The sequence below is a fragment of the Lycorma delicatula genome, chromosome 6 (assembly GCF_047948215.1).
Source record: "Lycorma delicatula isolate Av1 chromosome 6, ASM4794821v1, whole genome shotgun sequence".
Lineage (NCBI taxonomy): Eukaryota > Metazoa > Arthropoda > Insecta > Hemiptera > Fulgoridae > Lycorma > Lycorma delicatula.
In genome coordinates this window covers 19,303,037-19,319,436 of record NC_134460.1, presented here as the reverse complement: position 1 = coordinate 19,319,436, position 16,400 = coordinate 19,303,037, and the positions used below count along the sequence as shown (strand labels likewise).

Sequence of the window (16,400 nt, the reverse complement as noted above, 5' to 3'; positions counted from 1 at the left end):
AAAAATTATCGATCATCTCTTTTGTCTGGAAATAGCGGTACTGTTTGTTTTCTCTTAACGTCAGAGCCTTATTGTTATCTTTCATACTAGCAAAGCTTATAATAAAGTTTAGTGTCGAAAAATCTTAGATACATTTGTAAATGTTGTGTTAGTGGAATATGAATTTAATATCTTCTTTTCACACAAATAGGTTTATTAAAGTAAAAGTTGGGTGTACATAATTTTCTATTTTTATTGAAGAAATGTGATATACTCCAAGGTAGTATACTTAATTTTATCCTCTTTGTGATCGCTATAGAGAGTGTCATGAGCTGTGTTTGCTTGCCAATATATACCTATTATATTTTGCTAACTATTCAATTTACATTGTTTCTCGTAGCCCAACACAGTTAAAAATATCAGCAAATATAAAATATTTATATTGAAATATTATATTTCAAGGTGAAAGCTTAAATTTGGGGTAAAGACTTCATTTTTTACAGAGAAAATAAATAATATTTTTAATAGGAAGATGAAATTAAAATGCATGAAAATTCTGAAAGTATTTAAAATAATTGGTGGACATCAGTGGAGCGATCGGAATTCCTTTGGATTACAATGATGTGGTGGTCTCTTTTGCTCAATCAACTTTACAGATGCTAGTTTTTATCAAAAATTGCAGTCTATTCTTTTTTAACTGACGTCCTGCATCAAGTCTGCTACAGGGCAGTAGTTTATAACCATTAAATATTTGGGTAGTTAACCATTTTTTCACAAATCTGAATAAAAATTCAAATTATTACCATTTGTTTGATGCAATTCTTAATTACCTGCTACGGCAAACATGAACAATACGACCGCAGTCTCTCACTTGGTATTAGAGCTTACCGCGCCTTGAATTAAATTGGTTTTCAGTTGCTATACTTGAACATTTTTACATATTATATACAAAAGCACTTATTTTCACTTGGGTAATTAATATTAATTTCATCTTAACCTTATATGCAAATTTTCCTTAAACGTTACTGATGTCTTTTATTAGTAAGCTTTGGTAACCGAGATTCATAATTGAATATTTAAATGTATTGTCACGGATAGTAGCATAGATTTTACTGGTTTGTGAATAATTTTTAAAATCTGATTTATTTTTAGTTATTTTGTACGAGGCATTCATGAATAAAATTTTAAATTGTTTATTTATTTATTTCGTTTTCGAAGCGCAAATTATGAAATAGATATTTAACTTTTCATAGTGTGGTGTATGTTCCGGGTGATATTTAAGTATGGAAACAGCTTTATACTGCATATCTAAGAGGTATTTGGAATTCTACGTAGTTAAAAAAACCTGGATTATGGTGGGTTTTTAATTTTTGTCTACCATCTTGGATCCGCCATATTTAATCAAACTTAATTCTTTTAAACTGGAAGATGGACATGACACATAATTTCGATTTAAAATTTTACACGAAAAAAAATTGTGAAATCTGTTTTTCTATTTAACGCCTTTATTATCGAATTAAAAGCATTCAAATTTCCAATGACGGAAAAATCGTATTAACAATAAAACGCGCGGCATGAACAATTTTATTGCATTTTTCATTCATAATGCATACAATAACGAATTTTAAACGGTACTACAATATTGATAATAATAAACAATAACTAATAATTAACAAAGAGTCAAAATTTATTAACAGCGTGTATGGTGGTATAAACAAAATGAACCTTAGATAATTAAAAGGAATCGATCGGGAGACTGTATTTAAAATAGTTGAAAAAAAAAATAGTATTAACTACGGAAATATAATTAATTTATATCCTTTATTGCAAGCGTTATTGAAATTATTATATTCATTTGGGTAAATTTTATGACCAAATTCAATTCAATTCAAAGTTGAACGAAACGAATTAATTATAAAAGTAAATTAATAAAACGTTAACTCCCTTTGCGTTTTAAGTGGGCGATTGTTAATGATTTTTTAAATAGTTTACAAAGATCTGTATCTAAACAAAATGGTTTACTGAGTTTAATTTATTGTAAAGGGTGAACGTACTAAAAATTATATAAGCTAGTCTGGGACTGGAAAACGCCCGCATTGAATAAATAAATATCATTATACTCGTATTATATAGAGATTTAAATCTTGATTTTACATGTTAAATATAATTTATAGTTTATTTTTAACAGAGATATTTCTCAAATTTCACTTAGTTACATTTTATCAGAGTTTATAATCGTATAACACGGTTAGAATAATTATAAACAAATCCTGATCTCTGGGAATTTCCCGTAATATTTACCAGATCCAAGGAAACAGCTGGCTTTATCAAGAACAGTTAAATTGCGCTTTCATTATAATCGCAACTGCATCTTCATAAGTCTGGTTCTTGTATGAAAGGTATCGTATTTCATATCCGGTTTAGGCTTGAAATTTTACTTCAATATTTTTAAAGAGATATGTGCTGTAACACAGGGAAAATTATTTCAAATAAGATATTACAAATTTTATTATGTATTTACATAAATAAAAATTTCAGTACGCTCGTAATTCATAAATTCAAAATTCATTAATTTTTTTTTAACTAGTACTATTTTAATGCGTATAAGAACCATAATTCTACAGATTTTTACTTTTTGACAGTTACAAGCAAAAATAAAGTAGGTGATAAATATTAGCTCTTTAAATTTTTCTAGCTCTTTTATTTTTGTTTTGTCAATGACTTTTCACAGTCCAAAGTAATTTGAACTGTGAAAAATTAAAGTAATTCTGTTTAATTATACCGGCATTTAGTATGAAATACCTTTTTTTCTTAAGTGTTAGGAGTATTTGTAAATTAGTGTTTAGGAATTACGGAATAAATTTTACACGTTTATTGCTTAAAAAATATAATTTGCCCTTCTTTTGTCTCATGAACCACAAGAATCTATCGCTATTGGAGTACTTCAATTTATGAAATTTACCGCGGACGAAGTTTTGTAGGTTTTCCCGATCATGGAGGTCAAAGATAAAAAGCTTATCCTAACTATTTTACGCGTCAGCTTCTATTTTACGCGATATCTCAATTCTTCTTGTATGCCAATACGAGCGGAATAAACTAACCACTTCATCCAACCTCAAATTAAAAATACTGCTGACGTGAGATCGGGTAAAACCATTTTACTGATTCGTTTGGACCAATCCATTGCTAAGAAAAAGTGTTATTTAAATGATTTATCACATCACTACAGTAATGAACAAATGCACAATCACTGAAAAACCACATCTGCATTCTATCTGGAAGTATAATATCTTCCAAGAATTTCATCAAATTTTTTTGCAAAAAATTTCAATTACCGCTGTCCATTGAGCCTTGGCAGTAAAAAAAAGAAGCGAGCTAAAAGATTATCACCCAGAAGACCACACCACACATTAAACGAAAAGTGCGTCGGAAATAACTTGTAGCAGTCTCATTGGGGTATTTTTCTGCGCGAGTGTGAGTGTTTAGATAATTTACAACATCATTTCTTGTAAAAGGGAGAATTCAGCAGCAATTAGAATATTACTTAGGAAATCGGAATTATGTTAATATTTTCTAATTAACCATCGAATGAATTACAACCGTTTATCAAAATCAGGTGGTAATAGCTCTTGTACGCTTGTTGTGTTGAATAGGTATATTTGCTGCTCCTGTGTAAGGGGCAGTTGTGTGTTCGCCACACACGACTGTGAAACATGAAAGCGATGTGATAACCTTCTGGCTCTTGAGGTGGAGATAATTGTATCGCATTCAATATTGCTTCTTCAGCGTTGGCATTTCACACAAAACGTTCACGACCAGCATCGAATCGTGGGTTTAAGCATCCCTGTTTCTCAAATTCGCTTCTCCAAAGCCTCAGCTTTTTTACGATTCGGTACTCTTCGAGCTGGATAATTTTCCCGGTATTCATTTTTATTTACATTACCATAAATTAACATGTCTGTCAAACGAAAACAAATTTGTGGTATCAGCCATTATGAATGGCTCACCAAACAATAACAGCACAAACACGCTCAATAAATATTAAAATGGAATGGAATGGAATGCAAAGGTGGCGGGAGTTTCACAAATTCTCCCTACGAATCGCAGAACCTGGACAATGTCCCTTGCTGCTGGATGATTCTATAATCGGGCGTGTTTAAGGGTTTATTTTTAATGGCGGGTCTAAATTTTAAGTTTTGTGTTATTTTACGTTTTAATTTTTAAGAACGGATTTAATAGCATTCCAATCCGTTTTTACCAGCGTTCTCGAACCCATTTTATGGTCCGACCGCGGGAGGCTAGGCTTTTGAAACCTGTCCTCCCGATGTAATTCCCCTTCAGACCGTCCGCTGAAGTCCTTTCGGTGCTAACGCTTCATAGGGTAGCAGGAATACGCCACAACGGGGCACTAACTCTTTGCAGGGAGCAATGCGCCCCCTTCTCCTGAGGGAGTCGCAATTGCTGGATTAATTTAATTTAATTGTAAGTGTTTATAGGAAAGGTAAAGGAGAAGATCTTCATCCACTTCTTTGATGGCTGCCAATTAAAATGCTAGGCACTAAAGATAATTGTTGATCAGCTGTTATTACCAACCTATGAAAAAATAAACATTTTAAATATGTTCTTTGGAAAGATGTCTTTCAAATTTATTTTTATGATTTTTTTTTTTGCATTTGAATGTAAATTGATTTGTTTAAAATCGAATCACCTTTCCGATCGAGTTTGTGTGTTTTATCTCTAATTAAAGTTGAACTTCACAAATTTATGTTTAATATAAGTTATTTACATCAATTTTCTCAGAATTAAATTCTCAACAAAACTAATTCGAAATTTGTATTTTTTTATTGTTAAATTAACAAAATTATTTTATTCAAAACCTAAAAAAGTGTATTTTCCGAGAAAACGTTTTCGTGTTTTACCCCGTTTTTCTTAAAAGTATGTGAGATAGAGGTCTGGGACCACTTTTAGTCAACGTTTTAAATAAAAAACCATAAGAAAGCACCAAATTTATTCGCATCATATTTGGAGAACTATGGTTGATTTTTTAATGCTTACATGAATTCATTACATATTAAGTTATATAAAAAAAACTTACATTGATGTGGACGTGATGCGATCAGCTCAGTATTAATATTTACCAGGGTCATTAAGTTTAAGATTAGAATTTGTTGTATACATATTGGTCTGAGGTATAATAGCTACTTATTTTAAATATAATTATCAAAGTTCGAAAATAAAGTGGAACTGACAAAACTAGTAAATCAACATTCTGCTTAACAAACCTTGAGGCTTTAAAACCTTCTGTTACGTAAAATACGAAGTTTTAAAACGCGAAATGATCATTTAATCTCTAAAAATATTGTTGCCGTTTAGAAAGAGTGACATGATGTTTTCAGCCAATCATATCTTTGCTACCCTTCCCCTAACCACTTTTCCCTTTCATTTCTATAATTTATTTGCTCGGTTTAACTGATGCTTTATATCTCTGTACTTTTTCACTCTGTGTTTTCTGAATTGCAAATAAATACATTTATTGATGATAAACGTAAATATAATAAAATTTCTACATTAATGTACACTGATCCTACTTAAAATATATTAAAAAAAAAAAAAAAAAAAAATATATATATATATATAGAATATAGTAATGAATGATTCTCGAAGAATGTAACGAATTTTCGGGACATATTCGTATAAAATTCGTATAAACATAAGTTCTCTCTCTTTGTCTGTTTAACTTCCGGAAAATGAAGTGTAGTCTTATACAGTTTCAGGTCAACCATTCCTAACCCACCGGGTTGGTCTAGTGGTTAACGCGTCTTCCCAAATCAGCTGATTTGGAAGTCGAGAGTTCCAGCGTTCAAGTCCTAGTAAAGCCAGTTATTTTTACGTGGATTTGAATACTAGATCGTGGATACCGGTGTTCTTTGGTGGTTGGGTTTCAATTAACCACACATCTCAGTAGTGGTCGAACTGAGAATGTACAAGGACTACACTTCATTTACACTCATACATATATCATCCTCATTCATCCTCTAAAGAATTATCTAAACGGTAGTTACCGGAGGCTAAACAGGAAAAAGAAGAAGGTCAACCATTCCTGAGATGTGTGGTTATTTCGAAAATCCGTATAAAAGTAACTTACTTTACTAGGATTTGAATCTTAGAACTCTCGACTTAGAAATCTCGTCTTCGATGATTTTCGATGACGAATTAACCACGTTTATACGCCCGGTGGGCGTATAAACAGAAGTTCGGAAACGTTTCATTAAAATCTACCACGTTTTGGTTTGTTTCTTTTTAAGAACCACCTTTTTTATACATGTATTAAAAAAATGTTATAAATTGAAAGGGCCAATCAGGATATACAGAATATTTTAACAGCTTAAATTAACGATAACAATAGAAATAAATGGTCAGATGGTTTGCCTTTTGTTCAATTCTTTTATAAAAATATTTTTATTCAACTTTCACCATCAGTGCATGATGAATGTGTTGAATTTGATGAATCGCCTCAAATGCTGAAGAATAACATATATAATTTGTATATTTAACGTTAATTAAACGAGATTAACGAACAAAGCGAGCGTAGATAATGTTTTGCTTAAATTTAAACTTCATTTTTTACGAAGGTTTCTCGTAATCTACTTGCCTTAGAAATAGCTATTGAGTGATTTTTTTTTTAATTTCTAGTTGTTCCGACCCCCCACCAAAGCTTACTTGTGTTTGTCGACATATATCGGTAAAGATCCGAATGAGCAAATATTTCAGTCTTCCACCGACGTATTTAGTATGTGTCGACATTCACCGGAAAATATTGACCTTCTCTAATTTCGGTCTTTTGCGGTGACATATGTATATAAAAGGTATATCTACGTATATTTTTTATTGTGTGTGTGTGTGTGTGTGTGTGTGTGTGTGTGTGTGTGTGTGTGTGTGTGTGTGTGTGTGTGTGTGTGTGTGTGTGTGTGTGTGTGTGTATGTGTTTGTATATATATATATATATATATATATGTAAAACATCTATTTTGATGATCTTTTCATGACTATTTTCGATGACTAACGTCTATTTTTCTTATTCGTAAGGATAAATAAGAAAAATTACCCGATCAGGACTCATTTACTTGCCCTTTCCTTTCTAACTTATCCCATATCTGTTGTTCATGCTAACCATACTCCTAGCACAATCATACTCTCAATGTACAATGCGCTTAGACAGTTTTCGCAAAAAAACGTTATTTATTCCGATTAGATTTGTTTGGTTAAATTTCGGCTGAAGATAATTTGACAAAACAGTAGTTGACTGCCGGTCAACAATCACCAGCGTCATGCTAAAATCTAGTGTGTTGCCTTGAAAGCTGTCGGTGCAAGATAAAAGTGTATGGGTAAATAAAAATAAATTTGCAAGATTTAAAATTAAATTAACAGTAAAAAATTAATAAAATTAATATTAAAAAAAAAACAAAAAAACATTAAAATGAAAAAAAAGAAAAGGTTTTAATTTTTCTTTAAAATTCAACGTTTTGAAGTCGCTGCCAAATGAATGAGCCGTAAGTTATTGTAATAATTTGTTTTTAATTTGACTTTGATCTCGAAAGATTGAAATTTAAAGTAAATTTAAAAATAAGTCATTTTTTACCTCTTAGGGTTATTGATGTTATTTTTTTCTACATTTTATATCGTTAGCATATATTGAAAATTTTATCTTTAGTTATAATTAATTTAATTTTATAAATTAGTTTGAATTAATTAATAAGTTATTAATAAAATAAAAGATTAAATAGAGATTAAATTTTCTGTAGTTTCTCCAATCTGGCTAGTGGTTTTCCTCAATACAATTATTTTGGAAAGTTTTCTTAACTAGTTTGACCAACTTTTAAAGTTCTAAATCTTATTATTCATTGAGGGGGTGGTATGACGACCAGGATCATCACAAGACGGGTGTCTTCCCCGTGGGAAGACGGAGCGGACACCCACTTACGGGATCAGGATGAATTTAATAAAAATTAATTCCGGGAAGGTTCAGGATGTATTCCTGGATTTTTAAAGATATTTTGTAAATATCAGTCTGGTACTGGTAAATGATAAGTGCTGGTTTATGTGTTTAATATATGAGCAAACGATTGAAAAGTTCTTGCAATATTTTTCAAGGTACTTTCTAGGTACTAGGCAAACGTTTTAAGAACACTGTCCTATTTCTTTACCTCTTAATCCTCAGTGGTAAAATATGAGATGGGGAAAACAAGCTAATACATAATCATAATAATAAATAATATGCTAACCGTAGAATAATGCGCATATTCTAGCTAAATCCTACTATATCAATTCATCATTAATTCTATACATTTATGTACTGATGAAAATTTGTAATTACCAAATTCAAACGAAGGTATATATATTAATATCATAAGGTTATAATAAATCAGTATCGATTAGTTTTTTATTAATTAATATTTTTACATTTATATCTTAAAGTTTAATTGTATAATACCAGAATACAAATTACTTATTTATGTATGTAATAAGTTTTATTAAATTAATGCAGTTACTTAAAATATATACATATTTACAAAAATCCAATATTCCATACTATATTGCACTTAGCCTATGATTTCAGGTTTGTTGTTTAAAATACAAAAAAAATTTGATGTGGACATTACAGGACTTCCTTGTTCGCCTTATTAAATTACGTATACAGATTTTTAAAAGAACATAAAATTTTATTTCACTGATAACTTCTGATTTTTATCATGTTTTTTTTTTATTGTTATTGTTGAATTATTATTTATTGTAATTTTTTTTTACAACAGAGGTTAATAATTATTAATAAATCAATATATTTAAATTAAAAAAAAAGTTAAAAAAAATTAGGAAATTGAGTCGAATTCGCACCGCTTTGCCTACCTCTTGTAAGATAAAATATTTTATTAATTAAAGTTTTGTTTGGCTATAACTCTGGAACCAATGAAAATAAGTATTACTTATGGTATACCATCGAGAAACTCTGAACGAGAGCTTATTACTGAATTTAAGAAAAAGAGTCCAAAATCCATTTTTTTTTTTATTTTATTGTAATCGACTGGACCAAAAGTGTCCAAAAAAGCCCAAAATAAAAAAAAAACTGGTTTTTGGACTGTTTCTTAACTGCAGTAATAAGCCCCCATTGAGATATTTTTAACGACCTATCATAAGTAGTACTTATTTTCACTGGTTTCAGAGTTATAGCAGAATTAAATTTTAATTAATGAATATTTGAACCTTAGAAGGGAAGGCACATCGTTCGAATAAGACTTCTTCTTTTTTTTTAACTTTTTTCTTTTTTTAACTTAAATATATTGATTTATTAATATTTATTTAAAAATATTAACATCTGATTGAAAAAAAAAATTTACGATAAATAACAATTCAATAATAACAATAAAAAAAAAAAATGAAAAATATCAGACGTTATTAGTGAAATAAAATTTCATGTTCTTTTCATTTTAATTCAAAAATTTTTACAGAGATTAATAATTATTAATAAATCAATGTAATTAAGTTAAAAAAAAAAAAAGTTTAAAAAAATATATGTATATGAAGTCGGATTGAACCGACGTGTGTATGTGGTTACGAATCCGACACGTTCTCACTTACTCTATATAACTACTTTAGCGACATGAAACAAAGTTAATATAAACTAATATAAAATGCTGATACGGACACCACAAAAAAGTGATACAATGTGGTGTCCACCACAAAGCAATTGTGTAATTATCCACTTTATTAAAGAATTGGAGGATCGTATCTCACTTTCAAATTAAATAAATTTAAATGAAGTGCAACAAAAAAATATGTTTATGTAATTTAATAGGTGTACAAGGAAATGATGTACTGTTCACATCAGATTTTTTTTAAAATGTTTTGATTCTGACTTTAACTGGAGAAGATGGTCTTTTGTTTTAAACGTTTCCTAACGTGTCATAATCTATAATTCTACGCTTCTAATCAAGTAGTACGTAAGTTTAAACAAAAGGATAGGCGAACGTTTTGCATTGACTGGAAAGAAATAACAGACTTTTTTTAGTTTATAATATTCAGCAGAGTTATTTAGCTCGCGCTATGACGCAAAGCTTTGACGAATTATTATAGTAAAAAAAAAAAAAAACTGCTCCTTTATGAAAAGACCTTGTTTATGGAAGGGAAAAAATTCAGGTTTCTTTTACCATTATTACTAATATGGTCCATTTTTAAAATTGTATTTATTACCTTTTAAAGTTCACTTATAATTTAGGAAAATATGTTTATAGCTTTATGGCAATAAGAATTTAACATAAACTGAACCATTCAAAATTAATTAGGTAATTAAAAAAAAAAGAAGAGATTCTTTAAAAAAGTTAACAATTGTTAACCTTTTTAAAGACTGTCATGTTTTTGGCTACTTCTGAACTAGCCATCTGAGAGCAGTGTAATTTTCATATTTAAATTTCCGATATTGGAAAAAGAATAACACATTTAATAAATATAAATTTTAGTGAATAACAGATGCATTTCTTTGCCAATATTATGGCAAAGATTTACTAATATTCAAGTTGTTTGATTAATATTCGAGCAAATATTGGTGTCACAAAAGTAACGCAGAAATTAAATGTACAAAATGAACCTTTATTTAAGAATTAATTCGCAAAGTTGTGACGTACTTTGAAAGAGTAAACGACTCCGGTTAAGTATGGAAAATAATATCCGGCAAATGTCCTTCACTTTTCTTCGCGCAATCTTTTGACAAAATTTACAATCACATTTTCGCAGATTTTCGTTTCAACTGTTACGATAACAAGCCGGAGTCTCCATTAAGTTCAATAATGGTTGATATGTGTTCGTTGTAAACGTTGGACTTTATAAATTTCCATAGGTAAAAGTCGCACGGTGTAAGATCGCAACACCTTGGTGGCTAATTGTGGTCACTGTTGCGTGAATCAGCCGCCAATGAAATTTCTGCTGTAACAACTCAGCAGTTTTGCGCGTAAGATATGCGGCGCCATTCTGCTGAAAGAATATATCTACGTCAAAGTTAAAGCCTGGCTTTCAACTGAGGCCACAAAAATGCTATTATCTTGCAATAACGTACACCATTGACAATAACTGCACTTCCGAACTCATGGCGGCAATATTTTCGGTCGAGCGTCCGGTACGAGGACGGCCACTTCTTTTGTCATCCATCACCGAACCTGTTTGTTCAGTGATGGTGAAAACCAGTATTTTTACAGTCGCTCCGTTTGGCGCATTTTTCCGCCCAAACATACCACTAATTTGCGTGAGGTTTCAGCACTCTCCGTTTTTATAGCACATTTTTACAGTATTTATGCGCTCCTGCAGCGTGTATTTATCCATCTCGATTGACTTCCTATTAACCGGAATGTTATTACTCTAACATGTGCCTCTGAAGCACAACGGGGGAAAAATGGCACAGATTTAAAACTTGCATTAGTTCTGCGATACTCTTTGTAAAAAATGTCATAGTGTGAATCGGTAGTAAGTAATTTTAGTGTATAAGATGAAAGCAGTAAAATACATTAATTTATTTTTTGAAAAAGAATAGTTTAAAATTGATGATTCAGTGTTAGATATCAATCTTGGTCGTTCTCATTAACGGTAAGGCAATACCAAATCATACGGTTGTCCTCACACTTCGTGGAATTTTTCTACAGCATTTACGTACTTCGTTAAAACTTCTGTCACATTTCAGCATGTGATTTTTAGAAGCGAGGAGGAGAGAAATTCGGATTATATCAATTTTCAAATGTGTTCCCAGATTATAATTTATCTTTCTTAACAAGTAAATTACTTTTTAAGAAAGACAATTTTTTTAAATTCTTTAATTTAATTTGACAAGGATAAATTTTTCGATTGGTATATTATAGTTTTATATAAAACATAAGAATTCCTACAAATCCCTAACGAAAGAAAAATCTTAAAATAAAGGAAGCGTAATTTAAAGTCAACAGTATTATTTTAATAATCAGAACCAAACTTTAAAAATAATAATAGTCTACAATAAAATCTTTGGTTAAATCTTTTACTTGTCGAAAATCTATTAAAAAATTCAAATATTTTCAAAAACTTATAAATCCTCGGTTTAGGTTTGATTTTCTACTGTTTTCATAAAGATTTTTCCTGTTTGAATTAAAAACTTAACTATATTCCATAAAAATTAAAAAATTCTTGCGCAGTTTTGTGCAATAAAAATTATTTAACGTAATTTTTTACGCAAAAAGTATGCAAACGTAAATTAAATGAGAAAACTAAAACAGGTTTTAGTACGAGTATCTTTATTTAAAATTAAAATATATTTTCTGTTTATTACTATATTAGATTATTATGAACGTAATTTGATTAAATAATTAAAAATAACGAGTAGACCCTACATACAAGCATCAAGTTTAAAACTCATTCATCACTGTGATTTATTACCAAAGCGTACATGAAAAGTACATCAATACAAAGTCTACAATCGTACAAAAACTCGTTTTACGAAAGGTTTTTTTATATCTCACGTGGCAACAATAAATAAAAGTATTAATATCTAATATAAATCAGCTGTTCATATAACCACATAAGTTTACTAGTAACTTTACAGTGTTGTCACTTAGGCTACCAAAAAAAACTAGTCTCATTACTTTATTTACAGACCTCGTATATATAAGTAAAAGAAAATTTCATTTTAAGTGAATGGTGTTTTCATACTCCATATACCTCAAATAGTAAAGAAAATTCAATTTCATCACTCAATCCCATCGTGCGACCGAAAATATTAGCGTACTTTTCTTCGAAAAGTCTGTAATAAAGTCTATTGTATGAAAAAAAAAACTTTAGGATAATATAATTGGAAATTAACTTTTTTGGTAATCGCTGTTTTTTATTAGAGTACTGAAACTACGTAAAAATGAACCTGAATTTACATTTTTTATGATATTGGAAAAAGGATAACAAAATTAATAGACATAAGTTATTCAATACGTTTTGAAACAATTAAGGCATTTCTTTACATTATTATGATTCTTATTTTTAAACTAATAATGGTACCTGCCATTTATTTAAATCTTCTTTAATCATGATTTCTTTTAAGAAAAACACTAATCTTACATTTTTTTTATTCATCCGGATAATTCCTTTAAGATCCAGCAATAATTTACTAAAGTATTTACTTAGGAGGCGCTTCAAAGTTTATGAAAGTTATCTTAGCGTAAAGGCATAATTGAGCATCCGTCCACTTGTAAGAGAGTAGAGATATTTGCGGGAGTTCTCCTTTCTTGAAGCAACCAATCAGATATAACAACCCCTACCGTCATTTAAACCTGCATAAGAACTACGCTAAGACAGCTTTGATATATTATACCATCATAACCTTTTCTTTGTCATTTTATTTTATAAATTCATTTTGACTGAGAATATCATAAAGTATTTTTAAAAAGTAGATAAATTAAAAAAAAATCACACGGTTATTTTTCATAATTATGTAATAATAAATATTAAGCGTAGTGAAATATTTATAGTTTTAACAGTGCATAAAATTATTATTATTAAAATATTTAAGTTAATAAAAAAATGTATAAAAAATCTAACTAGGATAATAAATTTTTATGTTATGCCTTATGGACGGTGAAAGAAAAATTCTTACTTTTTAAGCAGCTACTTATTTTTACAAATTCACAATATGACAACGAAACCAAAATATTAATTTTCGTCATATCGTGTAACGGCAAGAAAATTAGTTAAATGAAAAAAGGGTTTCTTTCACCATAGAAATCGATAAAAAATTAATAAAATTAAAAGTTTAGTTTCTTTTCATTAATCATTTTTATTCACTGTTGAATTGTATGGTCAGTACTGGTATTTGTAGTAGCTGTACTAATATTTGGTCTTTTTAAACTTAAATCTTGCGATGACATTGATAAATCATGCGTTGAACTTAAAGGACTTCCTCTATCACTAGAACTTGAAGGACTACTACCACGATTTATTCCAAGATAATCTGTAAAATAAAAGATTAATTTTTTAATAATAGCAACAATAATAAAAGCAGTTAAGATATTTAATTAAAAGGTTGATCTATAATCAAAACTTACTCATAATCATATTTCTTTCACTAATCGACATTCCTGACTAATATTTATTTTCTTATATAAATAAAGTGTATAAGTTCCTGTCAACTATTCCTCTGACTCTGTGATAGTATGATAAACACCTTTCGTTTTATCCTAAAGGTTCTAAATTCAAATTCTGGTCAGAATCAAGGATTTTTTCCACACGTTACAAAATTCATTACTCTAATTAATCGTAGGATCAGTGGCGGCTCACGTATAGGCACTGTGGAACTGCAGCACCCCTATTTCAACTTTATATTATCGATAAAATTTAATATAATTAGTTCTTTTTTCTTTAATCTTTCTTTATACTTGTATAATATATAATCCTTAAGCTTAATATCAGTAGTCCTCCCAGTTCATGAAAAAGATACAAAAATATTTGTATGGAACTGTGCGTTTCATAGTTCCAGAGGCGTGGTGTTTGGCTGTTGTGCGCATGCGCACAACAACCAAACAGCTGTGAGGGGGGAGAGCACTGTCGCTCCCGCGGTGCCGATCCTGGTGTGCTGGTGGAAGGTAATTTGTTTTTACTCTGCGTGTGTTGTGCTAAAAAACCGGTTTTAAAAACCGTGATGGTTACGAAAACCGTTTCGAAATTACGAAACTGATGATAATCCAGTTGACAGTTCTCATGATTATATTGGAGGCAAAACGCTGCTTTTCAACATTGAAAAGAATAAAAATCTTTCTAAGATGCACTATGAATTTGGAAAGACTAAATGCGCTTGCAGTGCTTTTAATGGAGAAAAATTTTCTCGGTTATTATCGAGAGATAAAGGAGAAAATTATTGATCTTTTCGCGCAAATTAAAACAAGAAGAATGGATATCATTTTTAAATGAATATATTACGTTTTAACTGTAACAGGTAAGGTTAAAGTAAATAAAAAATGTTTGATTTTGTTATTTTAGAATTTTAGAATTTTATCAAGTTTCTGAATAAATAACTTTTTATATATGTTTGTTTCCTTTTACACGTTTTTAAAACGAAGGCTAAAAAGTTTCTGGAGCAGGACTCCCACTAATTTTAGGTACGAGCCGCCACTGCGTAGGACTAATAATTTTATTCACTTAAACAGTAAATATATAAATAAAAGAAATCATTGAGACTTTGAAGAGAATTGATACAAGCCTAAGATTCTAAAAAAATATTTTTTTTGAATATCTAATTGTTTGTCTTCAGGTTTTAGTTAACAAACCATATTATATTCTTGAAGAAGCTTGAATTTAAAATATTACTTCCTCACGACAAATCGATGTAAAAAATAGTGTATTATACTATTTTAAAACTTGTTCTTTTCAGGGTTATTATGAATTGCAGTAAAATATTTTTTGGAAAATAAGCTACTTTTATTTATTTTCCCATTAGAGCAATTTCAAGTTCCTTAACTTTGTTAAGACGATAGGCCTCTTTATAAAAAAAAATTACAAAAATTTTTGTAACTTTTAATTACATTACAGAGTTTAATTTTCTGTTTAAGTATTGATTTAAGTATTTTCCCATTGATAGATTTCAATAAGCCAGTCATTAAAAAAATTCTTTTTCAGCTCTAAGAAAAAATAAACCTTTGTCTTTTTCACCAAAACATACTTTTTAATAAATAGTTCAACCTGTAAATATACAGCTTTATAATTCAATGAACAAAAGGAAAATACTTATGAAGGAAAATTAATTTTCCTTAAAAGATTAGGAATTTTGATCGGCTGTTGGAAAAGAATAAAATTGCTTCACGAAAGCGTAGTATGCAATCGAGATCTCGTATTTGTTTGTATTGGCTGTTTCACTGTGCAATTCTAGGAATCGTCTGTAAACTTTTATAAGTAATGGCTTTTGATTAAAAAAAGTTTTTATTAGACTTCCAACAATTATTACACTAAAGATTCAATGCACAATCAACGGTACTAGGAGTAGTTGACAAATAAATGTATATAGTCTGGTAAATATAATTTAGTATAGTTTGTAGTTTGGTAATAAGTACATATTACCAGATAGGGTTAGCTGTAATGGTAACTAGGTGATGGCGTTGCAGGTGATTAGATAGAAGCGACTGTGTAATTAGGAAATCTTTAGTGCTCCGTCAGGTTCTATGTTGTTGTCTAGAAAATAGTTTCAACACCGAGTCTCAAAAACATTCATTGGTAAAGCAAAATATTTGTCGCAATACGGCTCTACCAATAAAAATACTTTAGTAAGTGAATGTTTGATAAATTTGAAGGGAGTGTGTCTATGAAAATATAATTTAAAAAAAAAAAAGTATGAGTTGAAAGTTTGAAATACTGTTACAGTATGAGAACATTAG

At 29.6% G+C, this 16,400-nt stretch overlaps 1 protein-coding gene across 1 annotated transcript in view; it reads right to left on the bottom strand.

The window, feature by feature from the left end:
- Positions 1–13,614: 13,614 nt before the first annotated feature.
- Positions 13,615–16,400, bottom strand: part of LOC142326677 (uncharacterized) — a 43,565-nt gene continuing 40,779 nt past the window's right edge. Inside the window, exon 6 of the mRNA XM_075369294.1 lies at positions 13,615–13,987. Within this exon, the coding sequence (XP_075225409.1) occupies positions 13,818–13,987 (170 nt within the window). The 3' untranslated portion in view covers positions 13,615–13,817. The remainder of the gene's footprint in view (positions 13,988–16,400) is intronic.